Source organism: Mustela nivalis, assembly GCF_964662115.1.
Source record: "Mustela nivalis genome assembly, chromosome: 10".
Classification (NCBI taxonomy): domain Eukaryota; kingdom Metazoa; phylum Chordata; class Mammalia; order Carnivora; family Mustelidae; genus Mustela; species Mustela nivalis.
In genome coordinates this window covers 103927954-103955568 of record NC_139029.1, presented here as the reverse complement: position 1 = coordinate 103955568, position 27615 = coordinate 103927954, and the positions used below count along the sequence as shown (strand labels likewise).

The 27615-nt window shown below is 41.7% G+C and overlaps 2 protein-coding genes across 2 annotated transcripts; one reads left to right on the top strand and one right to left on the bottom strand.

Annotated features, from left to right (window-relative positions):
- Window positions 1-4039: 4039 nt before the first annotated feature.
- WDR77 (WD repeat domain 77) lies at window positions 4040-12281 on the bottom strand. The gene is made up of 10 exons (XM_082687431.1): window positions 12123-12281; window positions 11685-11870; window positions 10539-10680; window positions 10202-10251; window positions 7838-7908; window positions 7651-7705; window positions 7101-7172; window positions 6438-6546; window positions 5835-5903; window positions 4040-5178 (listed from the first exon to the last, which is right to left on the bottom strand). The coding sequence occupies exons 1-10, from the start codon at window positions 12235-12237 to the stop codon at window positions 5019-5021; spliced, it is 1029 nt and encodes a 342-aa protein (XP_082543557.1). The 5' UTR covers window positions 12238-12281; the 3' UTR covers window positions 4040-5018.
- Window positions 12282-12428: 147 nt separating this feature from the next.
- Window positions 12429-26551, top strand: ATP5PB (ATP synthase peripheral stalk-membrane subunit b). The gene is made up of 7 exons (XM_082687432.1): window positions 12429-12638; window positions 12918-12954; window positions 16849-16994; window positions 18932-19095; window positions 19495-19620; window positions 25015-25194; window positions 26231-26551. The coding sequence occupies exons 1-7, from the start codon at window positions 12599-12601 to the stop codon at window positions 26306-26308; spliced, it is 771 nt and encodes a 256-aa protein (XP_082543558.1). The 5' UTR covers window positions 12429-12598; the 3' UTR covers window positions 26309-26551.
- Window positions 26552-27615: the final 1064 nt, after the last annotated feature.

Below are 27615 nucleotides of genomic sequence, written 5' to 3'. Positions count from 1 at the left end.
TATCAACAGGGACAGCACTCCAAGTAGCCACTAATAGTGGCCATGTAGTGAAATAGATCCCATGTTGGAAGATCCCTCAATTTCTTTCCTCCTTCCTTCCTTCTGTTGTCAGAGAGAGAGAGAGAGTAAGCACACAAGCAGGGAGAATGGCAGGCAGAGGGAGAAGGAGGCTCCCCGATGACTGAGGAGCCCAATGTGGGACTTGATCCCAGGACTCTGGGATCATGACCTGAGCCCAAGGCAGATGTTTTACTGAGTTACCCAGGCATCCTAACCTCTCAATTCCTTAAGAAAAGACAAAAATATGAATCTTTGTGTGAGTGAACAATGTTTGATCCAGTATATAAGCCAGTGCTGAGAACTTAAGGAACATAAGGAATATAATTCTGGATACCTAAGAATCAATGTTTAAAAATACAACAACAATATGAGAGATAAACAATATAGATCTGTAGCCAGATGCTTTTATGATATATCGGTCTTCTCTTCCTGCTACAGAGATCCTCTGTCAGGGTCTAAAGCTCAATTGTAGAAGACCAGATTAGATACCCATCTTCTCAGAAACCGATAGTTCACCTGGTCCACATGTCACTGAGGTACTAACCAGATGTCAATATAATAAATGACATGGGGGCCTGCTTCCCTTCATCTCTCTGCCTGCCTCTCTGTCTACTTGTAATCTCTGTCAAATAAATAAATAAAATCTTTTTAAAAAATGACACATGGAAACACAAGTACTAGTGATTGAATTTGAATCCCATCCAGTATGAAGAAATCAGAATCTTAAATCTTGAATCAGAAGATGGCTTGGGTATCGTGGAACAAAAACCTTAAATGATATAGAATGTTTAGGCAAAGGGTATTTCTGTAAAACTCCAGGCAAGCCTGATGGAATAACCCACCTTAAAGAGACTGTGTCTCCATTTGTTCATCCATCCTTGTCTTCCTTTAAATATTCAGCAAATATTCATTGAACATGCACCAGGCCCTGCTAGGCACTCTGGGTACAATGGTGAGCCTGACACCGTTTCTGCTCTCACGGAGCTTCTAGTTTAGTGAACAGACTGATCACACCCCCAAAAGTTAATGTTAGGTCTTCATCTTAAAGAAGTATTTGTCTCTCCCATCTCTCTTGGATAGGGGGAAAGGGGAAAACACGAGTTTTGTTGCTTAACACACTTGAGATCCAGTTCTTACCCTGCACCATCACTGGGGCCACTTGCATGCTCAATGCCATACTCCATTCCTTGGCCTGAGTGACCTGAATCAGGAGATAATTAAGCTTCCTGAGAGCAACACTGGATCAGGCCAGGCAACAACTTGAACCACTGGTAATGTTACCACTGGTGTGGTTTCTAATGCTGATGACCATGTTCTTCCTTCCCAATTCCTAGCCTGAGTCACCTAATTCTTGTTAAGAGGTCTGTGTATTCATTTCTCTTCCTATTCTGTAAACTATAGACACTACAGTTGTTCCTCAGGCCTGGATGCTGACTCAGTCTTGCCACCTGGGGCTCTTGCTGGTTATCTTTCAAGTCCCCCCTTGAAGTGAATGCCTGCCTGTCTCTACTTCTAAGCCTCTCCTCAGGCCCCTTCTGTCCCCCAGATTCCATACCACTTAGATTTCCCACGAGATTTGTGCCCTTCCATCCTGACTCCTGCCAGAAGCACTAGTTCTGAAAGCTGTCTCCTGGACAGAGCTAAATTTGCCTGCCAGTCTGGATCATCTTCATCTGTACTTGGGTCAGTCCTCCGGGATCCTATTCTGCTGCAGCGGGTAAGGCTGGATCTCAGACCTAACCAACCCATGCCTTATGATGACTGAGGATGAAAAGAACACTGCAGTGAAACAATGGACACCCAGGAGTGACCTCTGCTTCGTTCAGCAATGACCATGCCAAGGATGGCAACTGTAACCCTCATGTGTATAGCAGCAGATGATGAATAGTAAATACTGAATGAGGGCTATGTTCAAAGTCACTGCACCATGTCACTCTGTCTGTTCTCAAAAAATACCACCATTGTTATATATTTTACACACCCACCCGGATACTTGATAATACTCCTCCCTAGTGCTTAGCCTGTTCTCACGAGGGAGAAGACATTTATTAATGTCTTCTAGTTGGCTTATGGAAAAAACACCTACAGCAGTGCATCGCCTCCTGTATTTTACAACACTCAACTAGATGAAAGCAAGATGGTGGAGCCGAAACACCTTGCTTTTAAGAGAGCATTTGGCCAAATCTTTGGTGATACACATGTGGATAAACTGAACAAATATGACTTGAATAAAATCAGTTAGTTGAATCTAAGGGCCCAAAGAGTGTTGACTAGATTGGTGCAAACCCATTTTACATCTTTAAAATAGTACAGGGTTGCCTGGCTAGCTCATTTGGTAGAGTGTGCAACTCTTGACCTCAGGATTGTGAATCTGAGCCCCCCTTGTGGTAGGTTTACTTAAAAAAAAAAAAAAAAAAAAAAAAAAAAAAAAAAAAAAGAGCTTGAGCAGTGTTTTCCAATATGTGATATGAGATTTTTGGTTGTGTAGGGATTTTTAACATATTAACACGTATTTAAAAAGTGTGTATTTCCCCCACATCCCTGATTTCATAGACGCTGTTTAAAAACTGAGGCAATTCAGAGTATTGTAATAAATTAATAACGATAGTACTATTGGGATGATTTTGCTGCTCTAATGTGATGGGAGAATCAGCAAGTAATGTTCATATGGCTATTAAAGAACTGGCCTCCTGCTGTCCTGTGGAGCAGGAGACACCGTGGGAATCAGAGCAGTGTCTGGTGCCACCTGAAAGCACACCGAGCTTCCCTCAGCATTTCGCTCCGGGTGCCATCTGAAAGGTGAGCCTGTAACTGCAATGACTGAAGGTCAGCAGTGGACAATCATGGGTCAGGATGATGGGTTTCAGAGTAAGAACAATGAAAATGGGGAAATGGATTGACTCCAGCATTAGACCTCTGAACCAGTGAAATTAAATGCAATATAAATCCCTGTAGGTTTAAGCCAAGTAAAATGAGCCCATTCCCAACCGTCACCGGTCGAGTCCATGCTCACACTACTGAAACTCTCCCCTTGTCCAGGACTTACTGAACCACATGGGCTATCGCATTTCTCATTGGGGAGTCACTTTCTATTTTAAACCACCTTTTTTGCTCACTGTACACAGATATTCAACCCAAACTGGGACAGTCATTCCTACCTGGGCTGGTGATTTTGATCAGATTTGCAAATGTCTTGGTGGCAATCATTAATAGATGTGATTACTCTCATCCACACAGACATGAATCCAAACCGACTTTTTTTTTTTTTACAGTAAGATAATGTGGTTTTTCAAAAACTAGGGTTTCCTTCTTTGCTGTCATTTTAACCACCTTGAAACAGACAATTCCTTGGGTTCTCATCTCCAATGCTTTCCTTTCCACCATTCCTGAGTTCAGGAGGAAAAGAGCTAGGCAAACTTAGTTCCTACCACCTCACCCCTCCTTTCTCTAAGCCATCACAACTTTTTGTGAAGTTTATCTCTGGGAAGAACTTAAGTGTTTTCATCCACCCACCCACCCTATTACCTTCCAAGAAGTTATGGTCAGGAGCAGTGAAGGCTTTCTTCCCATCTTACCCCAAACCCAGTAATCACATATCTACAAATTCCAGTATTTTTACTCAGGGTTATTGTGATGACAGACCTCACATTTGGCAAGGGTGAAGCATGGAAGGTTTACTTACAAATATTTTGTCCATATTCCCCTTCAAACTGGCCCAGTTTCAGGTGATTTTTAGCTGAGCTAAACTCACAAAGCACCAAAGCACATAATGGATTGTTATTTAGTTTCATAACCAGTAATTGGCCATGATTTCTGGGGTTAACTAGTCCACCAACCCAAGCAACCCATTATTTAAGTCCCAAGTAGCTACTCTAAGGGGCTGGGGAAGGACACATACAAATACTGGGCTCTGACTGATACCTGGATGACTCCCATAAGTGAGGTATGTCTAACTACACATAATACACGCACCAAAAGATAGGCCAACAAAGCCTCAGCTTTTTATTTCACCAACTAGTATTTCTGATTCTCTGATGCTGTATTTTAAAATCTTCAGAGTCCCTAGAGACAGCATTCAGACTTCCTATATCCAGAGAAAAGGGTCTAGAAGCCAGGAGAGGTCAGGCCCCAAGCTGTTTTCCAGTGAGAAACAGGGTAGAGGGTAGACCTTTCTCTGTACAAGTCTATGTCAGTTTTTAATTTAACTGAAATGCCTTTATGCTCTCCACCATCCCCCAACCTTTTTCCACGGGATCTATGACAGGAAAACACTCATCTTTCACATATATAATTCCATGGGGTGGTGGGGGCGGGAACGTTATACAGGCACCAGCCAAAATTTTATTCAGCCAGAAAATGGACTTTTGACTCAGTTTAATGGCAAAGAGATGTGCAAAACCACATGAGTCTCCTGGCTTTTCCTTAAGGTGAGCTGGATGGGATTTTTGTGAATGGAAGCATTGCCATTAAGAAAGGCAGATTAAGTTCTATAAAAAATAAAGTTGCTCCTATCTCCATGAGTAGTATATAAGCTGCTTCCAAGAATCCAGGGATGTTCACATCCCACACCTCATCCAGTCATGGCCAATTCTTCATGCACAGCTACATAGGAAGCATAAAACCCTTTTGGACCTTTTTTTTTTTTTTTTTGGTGGGGGGAGGGCTTGGGAAAGATGTAAGATGGGTTTTTTTTTAATTCCCTCCCACCACCAAAAACTATGTATCTACACACACACTCAGACACACATACATATCCAATTTTAAGAAAGTTTTTCTTCCCTATGACTGCAAGATCCCAGCATCCAGCTTCCCTCAGGGTGAGAGACAAAGCCTATTAATTGCCCAGATCTGCTGTACCAACATACTATGTAAGGCTCCTGTGTGGTATTACAGACAGAAAGGGCAGGGGCAGATGGAGTGGATACTCAGGGAGATTTGCTTTTTGTCTTAAATCCACTCTACTCGGCAACACTCTTAGGTCCAAGGGCTGGGAGAGGCTCTGTAGGCAGGATGTGGTGGAGGACCTGATGGTCCCAGCCCACTGTGGTAAGGAGGGAGTGATTGAGCGGGGACCAAGTAGCATCTCTCACGAAGTCTCTGTGGGCTCGGCTTCTAAACCTAGAAGAGAAAAAAGGAAAGTCTGGGCATGATGAGAGACAAGAGGAAAAAGCAGAGTTGGAGAAGAGAGAATCCAACACAACCAGGGCACCTTTCTGGATGTGTGACACAAACTTCACCATATGTGTGGCCTTGTCCTTAGGACAGCAATGTAGTTATCCACAGAGAACTTCATCAATCATTCAATCCAGTGCCCTCATTCCATAAAGAAATGGTGGCTAAAGCAAGGGGAGAAATACGGGCCAGGATTAGAGAGCAAATCATGGCTCTCTTGGTGAGAAGGAAGTATTAATTCCAGTACTGGGTTTGCTGCCTTTCACCCCACAGCACGTTGCATATACGTATGTGTTCTTTATGTGAAAAGGGTAGTCCCTTTCCGCACCTGATTTTAGCCAAAAGGCTGAGAAGCGATGGGTAGTCCCTTTCTGGAGATGGCTAGATCACCAGACTTGGAAATCCCACCTACTACCACACCCCTCCTTACCAGGGACAGAGCTGGCCGTGAGTCAGCCCCAGGAACAGGGAGATAGTGTCTCCCCACTCCCACCACCGGGTCCCCTTGAGGGAGACCATGCACTTTGATGAAGACAGAAAGGACCAGCCACCCATAGCTCTTCTCCCCAATTCTTGACCACAGGATCCCACTTCACACTTACACCTCAGAAAGGCCTGAGTCCAGCACGGCGAGTGAGCAGTCTTCACTGACAGAGGCCAGGAAGGGGGTGCTAGGAGAGCAAGGGGAAGGTTATGACTGGCAAAGCTAGCGTCCCAAGATGAATCCTGCCTGGTCTAGCCCCCACCTCCCACCCAAAAGTGACCTGGAAGAGGTGGCCCGATCCCCACCCTGGGTTAAGGTCTGGCTACCTCTCGAGTCCACATTATAAGTTCCAGGGAAAGAGGAGGGAAATGGAATAAGCCAGGGTGGATAATCATCCTGGTGGCCAACTACCCCATCTGGTCCTCTTTGCAGCTTTAGCAAGAACCCAGAAACTTTCCCAACCACACAGTCTCAGAAGCACACAATATTAATCATTCTGGGTGTTGAGCAGGAAGAGTATCTTATTTTAGCTCTGTGCAGGCAGAAACCAAACTACCCAAAAAAGGACTATGGTCTTCAGAGATCATCCTCTTCTGAAACCTCAGCTAGAGCACCATCTGCTTTAAGGAATGACCTAATCAGCTGATGCTCTGCAAACATAAGCATGACCCAGCACTGTCCCATTCATACCCATCAGGCCGCTGGGGACAAAGGACAGTACCTGTGTGGGGAGAATACCAGCCCAGTGACACACTGAGAGTGCACAGCTGAGCTGAGGGCACACCTTGCACTCTTGGAGTCTACAAGGGAGACGGTCCCACTCTCATCACCTAGAAAAAAGAGGAAGCCCATCACAGTGGATAAGAACATGGGCCCTGGAGTCAGCCATACCTGGATCTGAATGCTAGCTCCTCAACCTTACAGGAGCTAACCACTCTGAGCATCAGTTTCTTCTTTTGTCAAATAGGGTAATTAGTCACTGGTGATTGTGAAAATTAATGAACAAGGTAGTTATCATTTTAACCACTAACTATGTCATCACATGTACAGCCTGGCAGCTATGAGAGCATGGGAGTTATTCCTACTCTCCAACAGAATGCCCTATTTGGCAATCCACTTGTTTTGTGGTCCACTGACTTCTGGCCATGCCCAGAATACAGGAGCTGGAGGACACAATCAGGAATCAAATCTAAAAAGTCATCATGTTTTCCCAAGCCAAACTAAACCCACTCTTGGATCATCCCACCCTTCCCACTGGTATAATTCACATAATGCCCAAGCATGTTGCTGAGACTGAGCAGCTAGGGCCTCATGCATTACGGGGTCAGCGTGCTCTCATCCTCCCCCTTCCCAGAGTCAAATGCTATGGGACAGGCTGCCTTACCAAAGACAAAGACTTCACTCTGCTGAGGATGCCAAGCCAGAGAGGTAGGAAGGTAGCCAGAGGCAGTACAGCCTGCAATGAGAGAAGAGGGATCTGAAACGAGACTCAGAGCCCAGCTCTGTGAAGGAGCTTCTCCTACAAAGTCACTCCAAATCCCAGAAACACCATTATTCACCTTCCCAAACTCTGCTAAGGCAGTTGTGTCCCTGCCTTTGACCCTCACACCCTCATTTATCCTTTGGACCCCAGCCCTTTCTGGACATGAGTCACATGCAGGTTTCAGGCCTAAAGCATGATGGCATCAATTCCGGCCCCTTTACCCACCCATCCCAGAAACGTAAAGTCAATTGGTCACCCACAAACCAACCCTTCCTCTTGGTACCCACTGCACAAAATGCAATCAACAGAGCCTCAGTGGGGAAAGAAGTGATTATGTCCCGTATGTCACACTGACTGAGCATCTGGTGACTTTGCCTCTGTCTCTGGGCAAGGAAGCCTCTTCCAGGTGGGTTCCTAGGACCACCCTCCCACCACTGGCTCTCAGACTCACCCATCTGTGATGCTGGCTTAGGACAGCGGGTATCCCAGAGTAAAATTCTGTTGTCCTAGAAGGAAGAACAGAAAAAGAGCTTCATAACCCCAAAAGCAGCTGCTGGCCAAGTCTCCACACTAGACTTGTGGCCAGAGGGTTCAAGTGTGGTCAGGAAGTAGGGAGGGAAGGAAAGGCTGTATCTCACCTCACTGCATGAAAGGAACATGGAATCCTTGTGGGGGGAGGCTGCAACACAGGTGACCTGTCCGGAGTGAGCTGTGAAGGAGAGAGGTAGGGAGGTATGACAGAGCAGAAGCTGGAGGCATTACTACTGCACAGCCCAGATACTACCCAGGGAGGTGTGAGAAAAGGGCCTTATCTCATGATGCAATTTAAATAAATTTTTGTGAGAGATTCTGGATTAGACAGAACCTAAAAGAAGATGTTGATGGGGAAGAAAATGAATTAGTAAAGAAAAGGAAAGAAGAATTAGAGGCTACGCAAGAAGAGTGAAGGAATTTACATCCCAGAATAGCAATTCCAATACAATAGTAACCACACACCTCCAGATAACATACAGACACTTTCAAAGAAGGTCTGCACACTGAAACATTTGCTGAAATTGACTGAGAAGCAGCCAGGGTCTGCCAGTGCCCCTTTCCTGCCTCCAATTTCACATCCCCCTTCTCCCAGTTGAAGGGACGCACACCTCTCACCCACCCCACATCGCACCCTGGTACAATGCCCAGGTGTCAAAAACCTAAGGTATTAAACCAAAGAGGCTTTTCTCTAAGAGTCAAAGAGCAAAAAAAAGCATCTGGGTAAAATTCACTGCAGGGGCTGGCCTTGCTTCATCCTACCACAAACGCTAGAGTGATTCTGGGACTTACCTCTGTTTCTAACAATGAAAATTTTGAAAACCATGGCAGATGGTTGTCATAAGGACACATCTGACAGGCTGAACTGAACTTAAAAATGAAGTGAGACTTTTTCTAATAGAAAGTTAGATCTAACTCAGCCAGCTAGCCTAACAATGCAGGCAATGCAGGTTGGTTTTTAGCCAGTTAGGTTACTTGGTAGACATTTTGCAGAGATTGAAGGGGCTTAATCTGCTAATCCAGTGCACAATGATGATATGGCCAGAAAGTACCTCCCTTGCAACTACTTAAACTTAAATTAGATGCCAAATTAAAAAATAGGTGAGAGTGTAGTTTTCTGAAAAATTTTCAGGAGGCCTACATGGTAAAAAACTTTGAAGATCACTGTTATTTGTTATTACAGGCTGTGGAAACCACATACAATTTAGCCAGACTACCTGAGATAGCCTGAATATGGCTCTGCCCGACAGGAGATGTAATCAAACTACCTCTCAATGTTCTTTCCTAGCCCTAGCATCCACGGAAAGCCACACAATGAAAAGGAATTGATTGCTCACTTGAAAGCAAAGCTCAGAGATAAGCACCATGGTGGGGGATACAAAAGATAGAATAAGTGGTTCCTCTGCCCTCAAGGGATGTGCAATTCAGTGGAGGGAGTAAGACAGAACTACAAAGAATTAATGAAAAAGGATGAATGGAGGAAGTGCTGAAAGAGTTAGGGCAGAGCAGGAAAAAAATCCCTCATAGGCCTAAGAAACAAAAGGCATCTGTATTAGATGCTAGGTTGGCAATTTAACATTGTTTGACCATTTATAAGTCTCGGACCCTGACGGAGTTTGTGATTTTTGCTGTGGCACACATGTGAACCATACACTTTGTGGTTAGAATTGGCAGGGAATGGTGCTTAGACAATGAGGGAACCAGGTGTTTATCCAACATCTACATCTCTTGGCCACACACACATTAATGCTCCAGGTATTATCTTCATGAAGAGTGGATCCCCGAATAAAGTCAGCGGCTACCACTATTAATGAAATTGAGTAAAAGAAAAATTAAAAAGTAACATTAATAAAAAGTAATAGCTCTCGCCAGAAAAATAGAAATTTTATGCAGGTGAATATTCAGAAGTTCAAGAATCACAAGTCTTAGGGTTTATTCTTGGAGAATGTCAAGGACCTCCTGTGATCCGGTTCAATTAGAGCAGTATGTTTGAAGGGGGAGTGACAGAAGGGCTTAAATGCCCTGAGAAGAAAATGGAATATTAACCCACAAGCCACAAGAACCACAAAAGATGAGGGACTGCAGATGGAGAGAAGAGGTAAGTGCCACCATCTGTGTGAAGTAAAACCTGAAAGCAAAAAAGAGCATCAGAAATGGAAAGGGAAATCACTGACCAAATGGAAAAAGACTCTGAAGAACTCGGGGACCCACTGATCATGAGGAAGCAGCAAGGGCAGAAAAGGACTGAGAGCTGGAGTCTCATGTAGCCAAGAAGATGGTGAAGCCATTACCAGAAATAAGGAAATTGAAAAGGCAATGGATAGATATTGGTGCCTGACTCTAGTTTTGGAAGAAAACTATCAGGCAGAAGCGCAAGGAACTGTTTTCCCTGATATCTGAAGTTCAAAGAGCCCAAGGGGAGAATAAAAACAAAACAGCTAAGGCCAGGACTAAAAAGAATGTGCACTTACCCCGGTATGAATTCAGTACCATCTGCTGGGCAAGGTCCCAAACCTTGATGCTAAGAAGCAAAAGGAAAGAGATTCTTAATTTTGACCTGGAGTATCCACATAAAAACACGTGTTCAAGAACTTCCTTTAACTGACATGACCTATGTCATTGACTACTGGGCTTCTGCTAAGCCCTATTCACAATGGATTGTTGTATCTCTAGAAATGTTGTAGGTATGTCATAATTAATAATCGTGTTCTTACAGCACACCCAAAACATTACTCAATGAGGCTAACAGGAGAATAAAGACACCCAAAAGAGGTCTAAGATGCAGAAGCAATGAGCATAAGCACCCACCAGAAGTCTTTGCTACCGCTGACAGCTTGTGTGCCAGAGCTCAGGACACTGACTGTAGACACAATGTCATCATGCTCATACTTGCAGAACTTGCTGACAATGAGTGTCTCGTTCTCATCCAGCTCCCACAATTCAACAGCACCTGTTGGAAGTGTGGAGAGGGTTGAGGAAAATGAGTGTGGATTACAGTAATACAGTAAGTCACTTCTAGGTTCAAGTGAGTCCACTGTCACTAAACTAACAAAGTAAACTATTACTATTAAAGCAAAGTCCATTATTACTAGAGGATTTAGCTTATTTCCAAGCCATCTGGCTTTACGCTGGCATTACTGTTTCTTAATAACAGACCAGACAATTAAGCAGGGAAAGCTTCTAGGAAGACAGAGAAAGATGGAATGGCTGGCAAAATCCATTATCTGGCTTCTTTGAGAAAACACTGGAAAATAAGTCCCAATAGACAAGGACAAAGTCTCAACAATCTATGTAGCATACAGTCTGGTGTGGTTAAATCTTTCCAATTGCTTGGACATTAGCATTTGTTGAACAATTTGAATAAATGCCCTGTAGCTTCTTTAGAAATGTTGTGAATAACTGAATGTCTTGCACAGTGACAGGTTAAGTACAGAGAGCCCTCCAAAAGTTGTCTTAAGTAGGTAGTGCTCAAGCTCAACTGTCAGAGAGGTTCAGTCTTTAAAGTCCCACTTATCCTTCTATGCAAAGCCTGCCAATATCCAAACACTGGTTTTTTTTTTTTTAAACTCCAAAGACTCCATTGCTGAACCTGACTTTCAGAACAAACAAAGCAGAAGGAAGACATTTAAAAAGAAGAAAATGGGAGGAAATGGAAAGAGACAGCACAGACCCTAAGCATCATCTTTAAGATCAAGATCATCCTTGGTCTGGGTTGAGGGGGGTGATACTGGGAAGATTATAGGAAAGAAAAATGGTTCCAATTCACTTCCTAATTTTGTTAGAAATTCTCATGAGGCAAATTGGAATCTCGGAAACGTTATTTTGCCGCTACACAAGAGCTCTCCTTCGGGCCAACACCCGAAGCACTGAGTATGGGAAATTAAAGATTGAACCCGGTTTGATCTGTACCCCATCGTCCATTCCACCTGTGGGGTTGAGTAGAAAGTGACTCACCTGAATCGGAAGCCACTAGGATACCTCTGTCCCCAACCCAAGTGAGGTCAGCCACTCCGGCCTCCGTCTGGACTCCAGCGGAGCAGAAGCCTTCGTTGGGGGCGGCACAAGGGTCCTTGAATAGCCAGAGGGAGCCAGCCCAGCAGCGGCCACTCAAGCTGGAGGCCCCGAGCAGAAGCGCCCCATCTAAAGGAAGTACAAGCTGTCAGCGCGGGAGGAGTGAAAGAGCTCGTCTCCATGGTGACCGCACAGACCAGCACGCGGGCCGAGTCTGGATCTGTGCTCAGGAACCCGGGGCAAGGGTGGGGACTGAATGAAGAGACGCGAGGCAGGGGTCGGGAAGGCACGCGGGGCGGGGGCAGGCTGGAAAGGCCAGTCCCGGGAAAGGGCAACCCGAGCCAGGGTGAGGGAGCCCCCAGGCCCGGGATCTCCGCTCACCGGACCGATACCGCGCAGCCTCCAACTGCCGTTCCATACAAGCCGGCGCATTAGGGGGAAGGTTCCACTCGCGGACCGCCGGGGGCCCTAAGGGGGGCGGGGTTTCCTTCCGCATCTCCACGGTTCCAGCTCCAACCTAGACCCAAACTGGACGACAGCCCAAGATACGGCACCCGCAGCCCCACGTGGTGCCCCTCTGGGCCTCCGCCCCTCTCCACAGGCTCCAGCCACTCTACATCTCGCGAGAATTGCTTCTACGGTTCCATTCTGCGGTCGGCAGCGGCCCTCTGGCAAAAAGTTCTCCGCCTTCCGCGCGTCTTATCGCGAGAAAAACAATACGAGGCAAAGTTAGTGGACAGAGGGCACAATGTTCTCTTCTCGCGAGATTTGTGAGCGACCATCTTGCTCCCGCCCCTGACAGAGTGTCTTGTTGGGGTCACTGGGACGCAGAGCGTACTGCGCGGACCCTTTTGACCATGCTGTCCCGGGTGGTTTTTTCTGCGGCTGCTGCAGCGGGTGAGATGTCTAGACCCTGGTGGGGGCCATCAGAGTGACTGCAAAGGAGTGTGTCTAGGGTAACTGGAGGAAGTGGGAGGAAAGGAGGTGTAGAAAGGCGCGGCAAGACTTGGGCCTGGGTGGGGAATTAATTACGCCGCTCGCAAGGGGCGCGCGTGGGGGTCTCGGAGTACTGGAGAGGGAGGTGCATGGCCTTAGTGGGCGGGCTCCGCGGGGACGAGGAAGGGACAGACCGGATTTCACCTTGACCTTGCTGACCTGCGCCTTGTTTCTGTGCAGCCCCCTGTCTGAAGAACGCAGCCCTTCTCGGTCCAGGGTAAGTAAGAGGGGTGTAATACCCCCCTTCGTCCTTGTTTTATCACTTCCTTTCACTTCTGTGTAACACCGTCTTAGCTTTAGGCCTGAAATTACCCTTCTTTAGGTAATTTTGAAAGGTTTAAAGCTTCATTGAAACTGCCCGGAACGTTGTCTGGTCATCTTCTGGCAAAGACTAAGAGGGTATGTGATGTGTTAATTAAACTGGAAGCTGGTTTTGGTGTCTTCTAAGCCCCGCCCCTTTCTCTTGTGACCTTCGTCTGGACTTAGCCGCGGGAATTTCTAGATTGCATACCCAGAAGCAAGTTTTAGTAAATAAAATATTGAAGCATGTTGTTTTTAGTGTCTCTCCCATATTCCGACTTTTACTGCCGGATCGTAAGAGTCAGAGAAATTCATTGATTCAGTCAATCTTACCATGCCACTTACTTAACAAAAGATAGAAAAATGAATAAGGCTAACCTGCCTTCCCTGGAGCTCAGTCTCCGAGAGGAGCAGCTACAGATAGTAGTGGTTTAGAGCAAGGACTGTAAAGCTAGAGTTACACCTGGTTCCTTCACGTACCAGCTGTTTCCTCCTCTGCAAAATGGAGATAATAGTACATTATAGTTAGAACCAAGAGACTTAATTCCTGCAAAACTCGAAAAGCAGCACTGGATATAGAGTATGTGCTCAGTGTTAACATCTGTTACTAATGTTTCATAAATCATAAATCATGTTAGTTTCCTTTGGACTTTGTCTTTTTGCTTCCAGACTTAGACCTAAATCTTGACAACATTTGACAACTATTTTTGCCTTGAAAAAAAATGGCTTTTAATTCATTTGTAATTAGTTTTTGTGTGTGCAGTAAAGTGAGATTACAGTCGCTTCCAACTTAGCAGAGAAAAAAGATTCCATACATACAGGTAAACAATTTTAATAGAAGTCATAAACAAAATAATTACATAGGTAAGAGGAACATACTCGATTTCTCTTGTTTCACATTCCCTATCTAATATATCAGCAAGGCTCTTTTTCCAAATTATATATGGACTTGTAACCACTCTTCCAATACCAGTGCTACTGAAGTATGAACCACGGTCAACTTTCTCCTGGTCTGTTTCAGCAGCCTCTTAACTAGTTTCCTAGCATCTCTGTTCTTGTCCCATTATAGCCCATTCTCCTAGTAGCTGTAGGGATTACATGAGCTCCCAACACCAACAAAACCCTCCAGAGCTCCTTGTCTCAGTGAAATAAAATCCAAAGTTAACATAATCCAGAAGGCCCAGCATGAATTGATCTCCTCCTACCTCTTAATTTATCTCCTTATATTCTCTTTTTGGCTTCACTCTCTAGCCATGCAGGCTTCCTTGCTGTTGCTGTGAAAAGCTTATTGTTGCTCAGAATCTTTGTACTTGCTCTCCTCTTTTTCCCCCAGGTCACTGACTTAGATGTCATCTGACCTCACATCAAAAAAGACTTTTACCATTCATTGCTTCTTAGCACCTACCTTACCCCATTTTCCTCCGTAGACTTTCAGCTGCCTGAAGTTGTGTATAGACATACACGCTAACACTATCCACAACCCCACTAGAATGTGAAGGCTGGGGCTTGTCTGCTCATTGTTGTGCCCTCAGCACCTGCCATAAGGGTGAATGAATGTAAGACTGGGGAGACCTTTATTTAAAAAAATATATGCTTGAGATGCTTTGAAGGCTGGTTGGGCTTAGCAGCCATTTAGTGAAAGTCATTTCAGGCAGAAGGAGCAGCATGAGGCATGTGTTTGGGTTTTTTGTTTGTTTATTCTTGAGAGCTCTAAGTAGTTCATATGGCTAGAGGATAGGAGAATGAAGAAAGAGGAGGATTTAGAATCTGACAGTTGTCATGTATACTTTGTTAAGTTTCTTTCCTATAGGCAGGAGAGCCTGAAGAGCTTTAAAGTCAACTTTGCATTTTAAAAACATTGGCACTAGTGTAGAGGGGCTAGGTTTAAAGAGGGTATTTGTTGAGAAGCAGGAATACCAGGTTTTGGATTAAGTAGTTTAGGCAAGAGATGATCAGGGCTTGAACTATGACAGCCAGTTCGGGAGAGGATTTGAGTTGGCCTAAAGCAAGTTCTCTAGTTCTGTGATTTAAATCAGTGGTTCTTGGAGCACCTGGGTAGCTCAGTTGGTTGAACATCCAATTCTTGATTTCAGCTCGTCTCAACTCAGGGTCTTGAGTTCAAGCCCCATGTTGGGCTCCACATTGGGCATGGAACCTACTTAAAAATAAAAAAGGGGTGCCTGGGTGGTTCAGTGGGTTAAGTGTCTGCCTTTGTCGCTAGTCATGATCCCAGGGTCCTAGGATCCAGCCCTTCATCAGGCTCCCTCCTCAGCAGGGAGCCTGCTCCTCCCTCTTCCTCTGCCTGCCACTCCCCCTGCTTGTGTTCTCTCTTTCTCTATCAGATAAATTAAAATCTTTATAAAAAGAATTGAGCATCTGCCTTTGGCTCAGGTCATGATCCTGGGGCACTGGGATCAAGCCCCACATTGGGCTCCCTGCTGGAGGGGAGGCCTGCTTTTTCCTCTCCTGCTCGCCCATCTTGTGTTCCCTCTCTCCCTGTCTTCTCTGTCAAATAAATAAAAATCTTTAAAAAATGAAAAGAAAAAAAATTGTATAAATCAGTGGTTCTCATTCCAGAACAGTATTGCCCTCCAGAGGACATTTGGCAATGTCTGAAGACATTTTTGGTTGTCACCACTGGGGTGGGGTGGGGGGATGCTGACTGGCATTTAGTGGCATAAAGGCCATGGAGATACTGCTGATCACTACAGTGTACACGACAGCTTTCCATTATAACAAAAATTGTCTATAGTGATGAGGTTGAGAAACCCTGATTTAAATGAAAGAATCTTGAGCATGATTCCTAAATTACAAAACTTGGTGGGCTAGCTAATATATTAGGAGGCAGAAATAATCTTCAGAAGCTAAAAGAAACCAAAATGAATGAAATAATATAAATTCTTACACTTTGAAGGGATAGAGGTAGAGTGGGGCTGTGTGGGACAAAAACATACTGAGAATTTGAAGGAGGCTGAGCTTGACAGCATATGTATAAAAGACTAGAGGGTTTTATTTCATCAGAATCTTAATGAACTGTCACTGCTGTAACTACTAAAAATGCAGTCTTGGGCTATTGGACTATGCAAATAGTTTACAAATCCACAGTAATAGTACAATAATTCAAGCTCAGTAATTAGCAAGTTCTCAACACATATTTGTAGAATGAATGAATTGGTAAAGCTGTAGTTAGAGTAATTTTGTTCTGTATACCTTATTGTAGGACACAAAATCAGACAGCTCCTTGTGGACAGTCAGGATGTTTAACCCACATACTTAAACCCACATGTTTAACCCACAATGGGCGTTTTGTATGTTACATATAATAATAAAATTAGAACTAATGGATAGAGGTATCAAGCATATACACAGCATCTCAGAACATAAGTAGAGCTACCCAACACTGGAAAGTCCTGTTTCACACTGTGGTTAATTAGCACCCCATCACAGATTATACTTATAAAGGTCGGAGTTCTGACCATCAGGGTGCTCACAATACATTGGATACGTAATAGCTAATTGCTTACATAGACCTTTATTGTATGCTTAGCACCATTCAGAGCATTTTACCTAAAATCCTCCCAGCAACCCTATAAAATCATATTCTTTATTCCCATTTTACCTAGAGAAAGCTGCAATTACAGAAGCTTCATCTACTTGCTCAAGTGACTGGTGTAGGATTTGAACCCAGATAATCTGTCTGCAAAGTCTACATTCTTACATATTGTAATTCTAATAATAAACATATAAAGTGCTAGACGGATGACCTAGACCTGCAGAATAGCCTTTAATTTTGTCTAATCGCTACCCGTAGGGTATTGCAGGCAACAAGGATCTTCCACACAGGGCAGCCAAGTCTTGCCCCTGTACCACCTCTTCCTGAGCATGGAGGAAAAGTTCGTTTGGGCCTGATTCCTGAAGAATTCTTTCAGTTCCTTTATCCCAAAACTGGCGTAACAGGTAAGCATTTGCCCCGTGTTTGATAGTATGTTTAGGTGGTATAGCTTAGGTGTACGTAGGATTTTAGTGGTCTCTTACCTCTTCCACTTACACAGAAAAATGAAGTCAGCAGTAAATTGTGGAAGTAATTCAGTGGAACAGTTGTGACTTGGTTGCCCTAACTTGTCTGTGAAGTAAAGTGTTTGGGATCTTAACTTGATTTTATAACATTGTCTCCATTTGTTGGTACACACATCCACTGAATGCCTGCTCTGTGCCAGATACTCTTCTGGGCATACAGTGGTGAGCTGTGGTGGCTGCCATCACAGAACACATGTTCTGTCATAGAATAGACAGTAAAGAAATGAATAACTGTATGATACCATTGTCAGGTAGTGGAAAGAGCTGTGGGTTAAAATAAAGCTAGGTAAGATAGTAGAGGTTATTATATTGTATATATAAGTGGAAAACAGAAATTGAGCCATATTTACCAGTTTTTTTCCTTTTAAGAAAGCATACACTATTCTGAGATCTTACATTTATTATAATGCAATCTGCCTTCACTTTACAGTATTTAATCCTCACAGCAGTCTGTAAGAGATTTTTATTACCAAGAGTAACTAGAAAATAAAGAATTTGCTGAGATTTAGTCTCTCTTTGGTGACTGGGTTGGACTTAAATCCAGGTTCTCCAATTCAATATTCTTTTATGGTATCCATTGCCTTTCTTGCTCCAGCTACTGCTGTGACTAGGAAACACTGGAAACCAAGGTGATTGTTGTCTGTTTTTTTTACCCCTCCAGGGAGTGGCCGAAAAGAACATTGCTGTAACTGAAATTGCAAGAAACATTAGGGTCCTCAAATCCCCAAAGAAGATTTAAAAGAAAAAAAGTTACCTATGATAGGCTTTTTTTTTGCAAGTTCACAGTTAAAATTTTTAATTTATGTTCATTCAAATTTAAAGTTTATGTAATGGAGGCAAATTTTTAAAAGACCTGTTGAAATTTTTTATGGAAAACTGGATAAAATACATTTGAAACTGTTAATGCTTTTTATTCCTGTAATACATCGTAACATCCTTTGGTACTTGTGTTGCTCAGAAACACTTGTAAAGTGCTGCCCTTTAGGGAGCAGTTTTGTCTGTTTCTCATATCTTCTGAGGCATAATATCATGGTGTCCTTTCAGAGCTCACAGCCTGGTTAAAGAAGATAGTTATATTTGAAGCATTGTAATTAGGCATTGTAGGAATTGAGAATCCTAATATTGAATTCATCCATTTACATATATACTATTTTCTGTTAGGGTTTTTTTGTTTGTTTTCTTGCTTGCTTATTTCCAGTGTCAGGTAGGCAGGAATGGATAAATTTTATCCTGACCAGTGTTCCCATTATAGTATATTTAGTTGCACAAATTACTTAATCTGTCACGCCAGGCACTCTGCATACCTTATTTCTCAGTTTCTTCCATCCTGTGAAGAAAGTACTGTTTGCGTTTTACAGGAGGAAACTAAACCTCAGATACTTGCTTAGTTTCTTCTGTGTTGCAGAGCCAGATTTCCTGGAGTCCAGATCCTTGTTTTTTTTCCACCCTACCATGCTGCTCCTCAGTGCAGGGTTATTTATAAATCCAGCTACTCTGAATCATTACATAACACCTTCAACAATCAAATGTAGGACTTTCTTTCTTTCTTCTTCTTTTTTTTTTTTTTTTTTTTTTTTTTAAGATTTTATTTACTTGACAGAGATCACAAGTAGGCAGAGATAGAGGAAGGGAAACAGGCTTCCCGCTGAGCAGAAAGCCTAACGTGGGGCTTGATCCCAGGACCCTGGGATCATGACTTGAGCCGAAGGCAGAGGCTTTAACCCACTGAGCCACCCAGGCACCCCAAAATGTAGAACTTTCTGTCTCTCCTTTCAGATATAGTATATCCATCATAAAGTAACTTTTCCTTTTTTCAGGACCGTATGTGCTTGGAACTGGACTTATCCTGTATTTTCTGTCCAAAGAAATATATGTGATTACTGCAGAGACCTTCTCTGCCATATCAACAATAGGGTTGCTTATCTATGTAGCTAAAAAATACGGTGCCTCTATTGGAGAATTTGCTGATAAACTCAATGAGGTAAGCACTGCAAACCTGATTTCTCATTTTAGATGGTATTAAAAGCATCAGTACCATCAAGTGATGTTTCTGATGTTAATGTTAGGGGACAAGCATTTAGAAATGAATTGATTACAATGATTAAAATTATAGAGTATTAATGTTGGTTACTAATTTGAGACTTTTTTAAATCTATAAAACTTTGTCCAGTTTTTTCATAGTTATGTTCATTCAACAAGATATTGCATAGCTATTATGAGCAATTATTTTTTAAGGATTTGTGCATTTCTGCCTGGATGTGTATACGCTTCTTCATGAGTGTTTTCACAAATGAGGAATATAACTTTGAGAAAGCATAGAATGAAGCTGTTTTTATTGCCCCTAATGCTTTTGCTGATCTTTTTTGTAAAATAATTGCAGCAAAAAATTGCCCAGCTAGAAGAGGCGAAACAGGCTTCCATCAAACAGATCCAGGATGCGATTGATATGGAGAAGTCACAGCAGGCACTGGTTGACAAGCGCCATTACCTTTTTGATGTCCAGAGGGTAGGTTTCAGAACCTTCTAAGGAAAATAAAGTTACTCATTTTTGTGCATTTAAGACAAAAATTAGAATTTTATGAGGAATGGTTGAATATCTTGAGCATAGTTTATTTAGAAATGAGATTCAGGTGGGGCTTGGCAATTACAGCTATTTAGGTGTTTAATATCTACCAAGTAGATAAATAGTTACTCTAAAATTATAATAAAAGCTATAAAAGAACATATTTTGGATCCACACAAAAGGAAAGTAGCCATTAAATTATAGCTGACTAAAAAATGATACTATCTAGGGCCATAGGTGAAATACTCAGGTATGCTTGCTATGAGGAAGTCTGAGACCTTACATTCCAGTTCACAAAGCAAATTCAGATAGCTGTGAAGCTTTTTACAAACATGGTCAGGGCATCATTAGATTCTAAAATGCTTCATTTCTGAAACATTTTTAGGAATATGCTCAAGTATTTTTGTTTAACATCACATTGTTACTTACTTTGAGCCCCTGGTTTATCCTGATATTTACAGTGAGATGCCCTTATATTGAAATTTTATGTTACAGAAGTGCATATGAAATGAAAAGTGAGATGCTAAAGTAAAGAGTATCTGAAATAGTAAAGATCTAGGCTAGTATTACTTAGTGTGGTCTTAGTATCACATGTATCAGTCCTCTTTGGTGCAGGTTTATGGACCCAGGCCAAGACTTGTATGCTCAGAAACACTGTTAGATATTTTTAAAACTGATCCCTAAAGATTCTTAAGCACATAAATGTTTGAAAACCTCAGGAAACTTTAGAACCTCTCCATATATATTTAGGTTTCAACCAGAGAATGCTTCCTATCTCATACATGATATATACACAAAAAATCTGACTTCTCAGGATGTATCTCTTTAATAAGAATCATATGGTAGTCTTTACCTTTTTACTTACTTATGAAATATTTAATGACTCGATTGAGCTTTTCCTGTATAGAGACTCTGGTCAAAGGCAGGTGTTTGGGAATAAAAGAAAAGTCTGCTTTCATGGAGTCTGCCTTCTAGCCAGGGGCTGAGAGAATAGAAAATAATTGAGCAGATAGGAATGTCAGTGATAATGAGTGTTGTGTATTACAACAAACTAGGAAAGGAAGAGAGATCTTAGAAGAAGGGAGTCACTTATAATGGGCAGTCTAGAAAGGCCACTAATTTGTTACTTGAACAGATTTCTGAAGAAGTATTGGTGAAAGCTCTGTGGACTGGTGGGGAAACAGTATTGTAGCAGAGTGAGGAAAAATTTTAAGGGCCCTAAACCTGGAAATTTATTTGGTATAGTCAAGGAGTAGTAAGGAGACCAGTGTAGTTGAAGCAGAATGAGTGAGGAGGAGAAAGGAAATTAGTGGTCAGGGAGGGGCTAGAGTGGGTCGAGTCTTATAGCCTTCTCTGTGGACTGTGATCTACTGTGAGTAAGAAAGACATTGAAGCTTTAAGCAGAGGAGTAACACGATCTCACTTGCCTTGATGCAAATAGCCTTTGGTCTTGTAGCATTGGCTTGAAATGCCTACAAGTTAGTGAAGTAGAGTTGTTAGGTGTAGACCATTGGATATAGGAGTTTGGAATTTATGAGGAGAAGTCCAGAATTCCAGGCTGGAGATTTGGGAGTCATAAGCTGACAGGTTGTACTTAAAGTTTTAAGACATGATGGGGAAGAACCAGTGAAAACAAGGACAGTTCCAATGAGTAGTCATCCTAGTTATGGTCAGGAAATAAACGGCTTACAAATTTGCCATGGATTTAGCAACATGGAAGTTCTTGGTAATCTTGGTAAGGGCTGTTTTAGGAAGTAATGGGAGTTGGTTGAAGAAAACATGGAAGGGAAGAGATTGGAGTCAGTATATACAACTGTCAAAATTGTCAAAGTTTTACTGTAATGGTAGGAAAAGGAATTAGTTGCTAGGAGGGGAGGATATAGGAATCAAGAGCTTTTTTTAAAGGATAGAAAGTATTGTTACATGTTAGTGTTTGATAAAAGGAGAGAGAACAATTGATGCAGAAAAAAGGGAGAGAAATTTGCTGGAGTAATGCCCTTCAGTAGGCCAGAGGACTTGCAGTAAACGTGCGGGTGACGGGGCTGGCATTGACAGCTCAGCTGCAGTTACAGAAGGAAGGCAAAGTACACAAGTATGGGTTCAGACTGGTTTACATGGTGTGAGAAGTTTGTAGAAGCTCTTTTACTGCTCCCCTTTTCTTGGTGAACTAGGATGAAGGTCATGTGCTGAGAGTGAAAGTAGTCGAGATACCAGAGATGTAGGAGAAAAAAGACCGGGAGGATGAATGGACTAAAGAAATGTACTTAGAGGTATTAAGGGCCTCCTTGAGATTAAAACAGGCAAACCTGTAAAGATTCTCATTACAGACTAGAAGATAACAACATCCCTGTCACTGTTGTTAAATCTATTATTTTCCTGGAGATAGTAGCTGGATGCAAGAGTATCGACATAATTATTAAAATAATAACCAAATTCAGTCAGGTGTCTAGGTACACCGTTAATATCTGATAAGCAAAATCTGTACTCTTCCATATACAAATAGCAGTCAGTTAGGCAGTACACTGGAAGAAGATAAACTGTATAGGAAAAGATGCCTTGCGTAAACTTCACTAGAAATGTGCAGAGTTTTTCCTTCAAAAAACATAACGATGCTTGTGAGGTATAAGGTTCTAAGAGCCTTGTTCTTAGATTGGAAGGCTCAGTGTTACAAAGACATCAGTTCTCCCTACTTTAATCTTTACACTTAACACATTCCTAGAAGGAAAATAACTAATAGCCTGGAGGGAGGGGATGTTGGGACTTGGACACATTGATTATTAGTTAAAAAAGAAAGAAAGACTATCCAGGAATATTTTGAAAAAGAGAAGTAATAAACAGTCTTGCCAAATATGAAAATCCGTTATAAGATTATAAGGAGTTGTAAATAGTGTGGTGCAGTGCATGAATGGAAAGTCAGTGTGGCACAGTAGAGGAGAAGATCTAGAGATCCATTTAAATGCTAAGAACGCTAATGCAGTGTAGATGTCTCAGTTCCGTTGTAGAGGGGAGAGAATTGGCACCTGTGTAGACACAGCTTTGGTTTCCTACCTTTCACTTTCTATTAAAATAAATTCCAAATGAATTAAAGATCTTTGTAAGAAATGAAGTCATAAGGTAGAAAAAGAGAACATAAAAACAAAAAAAAATACCTTTGGAGTTGACAAAGCCTTTTTTTTTTTTTTAGATTTTATTTATTTATTTGACAGAGATCACAAGTAGAGAGGCAGGCAGAGAAAGAGGGGAGGAAGCAGGCTCCCTGCCAAGCAGAGAGCCCGATGCGGGACTCGATCCCAGGACCCTGAGATCATGACCTGAGCTGAAGGCAGAGGCTTAACCCACTGAGCCACCCAGGCGCCCCTAACAAAGCCTTTCTAATAAAGATTTAAAAATCCACAAACTTAATGGTGACAGATGTTAACTAGGCTTACTGTGGTGGTCATCTCACAGTATATTTGAAATACTGAATCTATGTTAAACACCTGAAATTATGCCTCAGTTCATAAAACCTTTAAATTACACCTCAATTTTTATGAAGTCCATGGATCAAGATGTATGTACACACACACAACCAATAGAGTATTGCTGAGCCCTCAGAAGGAATGAAACCTTGCCATTTACAACAATATGGATGGAGCTAGAGAGTATTATGCTAAGTGAAATAAATCAGAAAAAGAAAAATGCTGTATGATTTCACTCATGAAATTTAAGAAACAAAATAAATGAGCATGGGGGAAAAAAGAGAGGCAAACCAAGAAACAGACTCTTAACTGTAGATAACAAACTGATGGTCACAGAGGGGTGGTGGGTAGGGGTTGGATGAAATGGTTGATGGGAATGAAGGAATGCACCTGCTACAATGAGCGTTGGGTGTTGTATGGAAGTGTTGAATCGCTGTATTCTACACTGAAACTAATATTACACTGTATGTTAACAAACTGGAATTTAAATAAAACTTGAGAGAGAAAAAAAAAAAAAATTTTAAAAACCCAGAAACTATAAGAGGAAAAGTTGTTAAATGGATCTCATGAACGTTTTACATGTAAAAATAATCATACACTAAGTTAAACGACAAACTGGGAAGAATAAGTTTTTTCCATCTGACACAAAAGGGTATTTCCTTAGGAGAGACCAACATCCCAGTAGAAAACTAGGCATAGGACATAGACCATTCATAAATAAATAAGTGTAAGTGGTTTCTGAATATGTAAATGTTCTTAGATAATGACATTAAAATTCCTATTTTTTCTGCTTATGAGGATAGAGAGTAAAAGGTTTAATTATCATTGGTTAGGGTTTGAAGTAATAAGCATTTGTGTTACTGGTAGGAGAATGAAGTGTAGTTCAGCTTTATGTAGAATGTGACAGTATTAATCACAGTTTAAGAGCATGGGTTTTATAGCCTGGCTCCTTGTATTCAGATTTTGGCTTCACAATGTATTACCTCTGTGACTTTTGATGAGTTCCTTAGCTTCTGCTTCAGTTTCTTTGCTGTAAAATGGATATAATAATAGCAACTATCCAGTAGTATGATTATAAGACTTAGCTGAATTGACACAGTTTTTAGAATATAGTAGGTACTATATTGAGTACATGTTATTATTACAGCAAGTTTTTTTTTTTGTTAACTTTGTTTTTTTACTTATTTTAAAGATTTTATTTATTAGAGAAAGAAAGAGAGAGCGTGCACGAGCGGGATGGGGAGGGGAGAGGGAGGAGCAGACTCCCCACTGAGCAGGGAGCCCAGCAGGGGCCTGGATCCCAGCATGACCTGTGCTGAAGGCAGAGGCTTTACCAACTTAGCCACCCAGCCACTCCATTTATAGCAAGTATTTACACATAGGTGCAAAGACATACAGAACAGTTGCAGCATTATTTCTGGTAGAAAAAATTGGAAGCAGTTTAATGTATTAATAGAGTTTAGCTAAATGAACTCTGGATTATGGGACACCGGTGTAATAGAATTCAGGGTAACTTAAAATTGTGGTGGGTCTAGATGTCACAATTAGTAAAAGTGATGTGTGTGCATGGGTATGTGTGCATGCCTGCCTATACCTGTATTTTGTTTACTGAATATATTTGGGAGAGAATACAAGAAATACAGGAAGATGGTGCTCTGTGGGTGGATGAGAGGAAACTCACTTTATGTACTTTTAAGTATATTTTTGCCATATGCTATTAGAATTTATTTACCACATTCATCTCTTATCTGTTCATGTTAAATAAAATATTATCATAAAATACAAGAAAGTGGTGAGGTATTCTAATCGCAGAATCCACAGAGTGGAAGTGATCCTTCAGTGATGCCAAGTATTTCATCGGTTCTGAATTTTGCTTCAGAATAACATTGCTATGGCACTGGAACTTACTTACCGGGAGCGGCTGCACAAGGTATACAGGGAGGTGAAGAATCGCCTGGACTATCACATCTCTGTGCAGAACATGATGCGTCGAAAGGAACAAGAGCACATGATAAACTGGGTGGAGAAGCATGTGGTGCAGAGCATCTCTGCACAGCAGGTATTTGGCGTTCAGAAGCTTCTGGAGTTGTACTGGTTTCTCTTAATGGGCCCCTGCTATTGCTCTCTTAGGATAGGAGTAGCTGTCAAGGAGTCTTTAGCCTAGAGATGCTGGGGTTGCCCTGGTTCATTGTGGGTAGTGGTAACGTGGAAGACACTGCACAGCTACGTTGGTGGCTTTCCTCGTCCTCACAATGTGGTCTCCACAGGGTCCCTCACAGTCTGAGACAGTGGCAGATAATTGAGAACACTGATGGTGGCACACTTGTACTCAGGTTCCATCACGTGGGAAACGTTAACCTACATAGTTCATTTCTCTGTACAGCAGACTGGATAAAACTTTCTGAGTCCCTTCCATTCCCTAATACCATGATCTCTACTCGGTTTCCTCCCAGCTGCTTACATTGTTGCTCTTGAACAGAAAAGAAATGTTTTTTTTTTATTACTTGCCTTAATTTGTTTTCCTTTTTAAAGGTTATATTCCTTTTTTAATTAGGACTTGATTTCTTCTTTCCCAAATATATGGAATATATAGGCATTTCTGATAATTTTCTATATAGCCATCAGGGACTAGAAGAACAGGGTCTACCAACATTTAGTGATTTTTTTTAAGTAAATTGTCTTACCTAAAAATAACATAATTAAGAAATGGGGAAAACCCTAAAGAAAAAAGATAAAATTTTTATTCTTAACATTTCTGTGTTAATGTTTGTTAGGTTGCTGTTTCTCATGCAGCTTTTAGCTATACAAGCTAACAAGTGGCACGTGGTTATAGGAGTGCCTGGCTTCAAATTCTACTTAGATTTCACTCATAAAAACTGTGAGCCAGGAAATTTTAACTAATTCCCTGGATTTGCTTAGAGTAAATTGCATCCCCCCTTGATACGTAAAAAATTTGTAGTAGTCTGTCATGTCATCTTGAGAGTCTGTAGGAACCTCAAGATCTTGTAACAGGAACTGTCATTTAGAATTACAGTATTTATACGTACTTCTGTTATTTGGAGAGGTCTAACTAGAGTTCTCTTTCCTTATCATAGGAAAAGGAGACAATCGCCAAGTGCATTGCAGATCTAAAGCTGCTTGCAAAGAAGGCTCAAGCACAGCCAGTTCTGTAAATGCATCTGTCCCAGTGGAGACAGCTAGAAGCAATTGACTGAAGAAATTAGTCCATGTGACACAATCTTTCTGTATTGCTATCTACTGAAGTTACACTTCACCTTCCCTAAAAATGAAAAGTCTGTTTCTTATAGTGAGAGAATTAAAACAGTCTGTTGGTGAACAAGATGTTTTTCATCCTTCCATGATCACTTTTGAATGAGAAGTTGCTATTAATAAAACTTGTTGGTGGCTAATGATTACCAAGCTATACTTTAAATCTGTAGTTAATTCTACCATCTTGCACTGTATAAGTGATAGTTGAAACTAGGTTTTTCAGGTTGTATAATATTCTGAAATATTTTAACATCATATGGCTAAAAATTGAACGCATCATTGAACTGATGTTTTAGTGGTAAGCTGTTTCTGGCTACTGACAAGTTACAGGAAATTTAAAGCTTTTTATTATTAAAATAACTAAAGGAAGTGTGTATCCAGTCACATTGGTTTTATTATTTTAGTATGTCTGTAGGATATATTATGGACCCAATGTGTTATAAAATTAACCTAAAGAGTCCAGCAGATATGTCAAAAAATTCTGCCCTTACATAGGCTTGTTTTGTTTTTTGTTTTACTTTTATTTTTATTTTTTAAATATTTTATTTATTTATTTATTTATTTGACACAGAGAGATCACAAGGAGGCAGAGAGGCAGGCAGAGGGGGAGAAAGGAGGAAGTAGGCTCCTGCCGAGCTGAGAGCCGGATGTGGGACTCCATCCCAGGACCCTGAGATCATGACCTGAGCCAAAGGCAGAGGCTGAACCCACTGAGCCACCTACGTTCCCCCATAGGCTTGTTTGTATTTAATTCTCCCATACTTATTTAAGGATGTACTTACAAACAAAGGGCAACTTACATAATAGGAAATATTTGAAAATGTGTACCATTTGGGTAACTGCTATTTTCTCTCACTTCCTAGGATTTTAATTCATGTAACAGCCGATGTAGGGTCAGTATTTATTGGTAGCTAATATATTCATCTGCTACAGAAATCAGATTGACATCTTTATTGTTATTAAAGAGATTTTGCTATGGTTGGCAGAGGTGCTCCAAATTCTTTGTTTAACAAAGGATTTATAAATACCTAATTTGTGCTAAGCACCATTCTTCACTGGTCATACAGAGATAAAATTGCCTCTCAGTTAAAAATCTAGAAAAGGCAGTAAGAGTATGTGAACAATAGAGACTTTAGCACCGGTGCTTTGAGAATATAATGGCACTTCAGGTGGTTTCACTAGCCTCGTTTTCCTTTTATAGAACTATCAG

Coding starts and splice junctions, on each gene's coding strand:
- WDR77 (XM_082687431.1), bottom strand. CDS start 12,237: ATGCGGAAGGAAACCCCGCCCCCCTTAGGGCCCCCGGCGGTCCGCGAG. Junction 5,904..6,437: donor CTGGTATTCTCCCCACACAG/GTACTGTCCTTT, acceptor TTGCTCTCCTAG/CACCCCCTTCCTGGCCTCTG. Junction 5,179..5,834: donor GACTCAGGCCTTTCTGAGGT/GTAAGTGTGAAG, acceptor TTTCTCTTCTAG/GTTTAGAAGCCGAGCCCACA.
- ATP5PB (XM_082687432.1), top strand. CDS start 12,599: ATGCTGTCCCGGGTGGTTTTTTCTGCGGCTGCTGCAGCGG. Junction 12,639..12,917: donor TTCTGCGGCTGCTGCAGCGG/GTGAGATGTCTA, acceptor GTTTCTGTGCAG/CCCCCTGTCTGAAGAACGCA. Junction 19,621..25,014: donor ACCTTTTTGATGTCCAGAGG/GTAGGTTTCAGA, acceptor ATTTTGCTTCAG/AATAACATTGCTATGGCACT.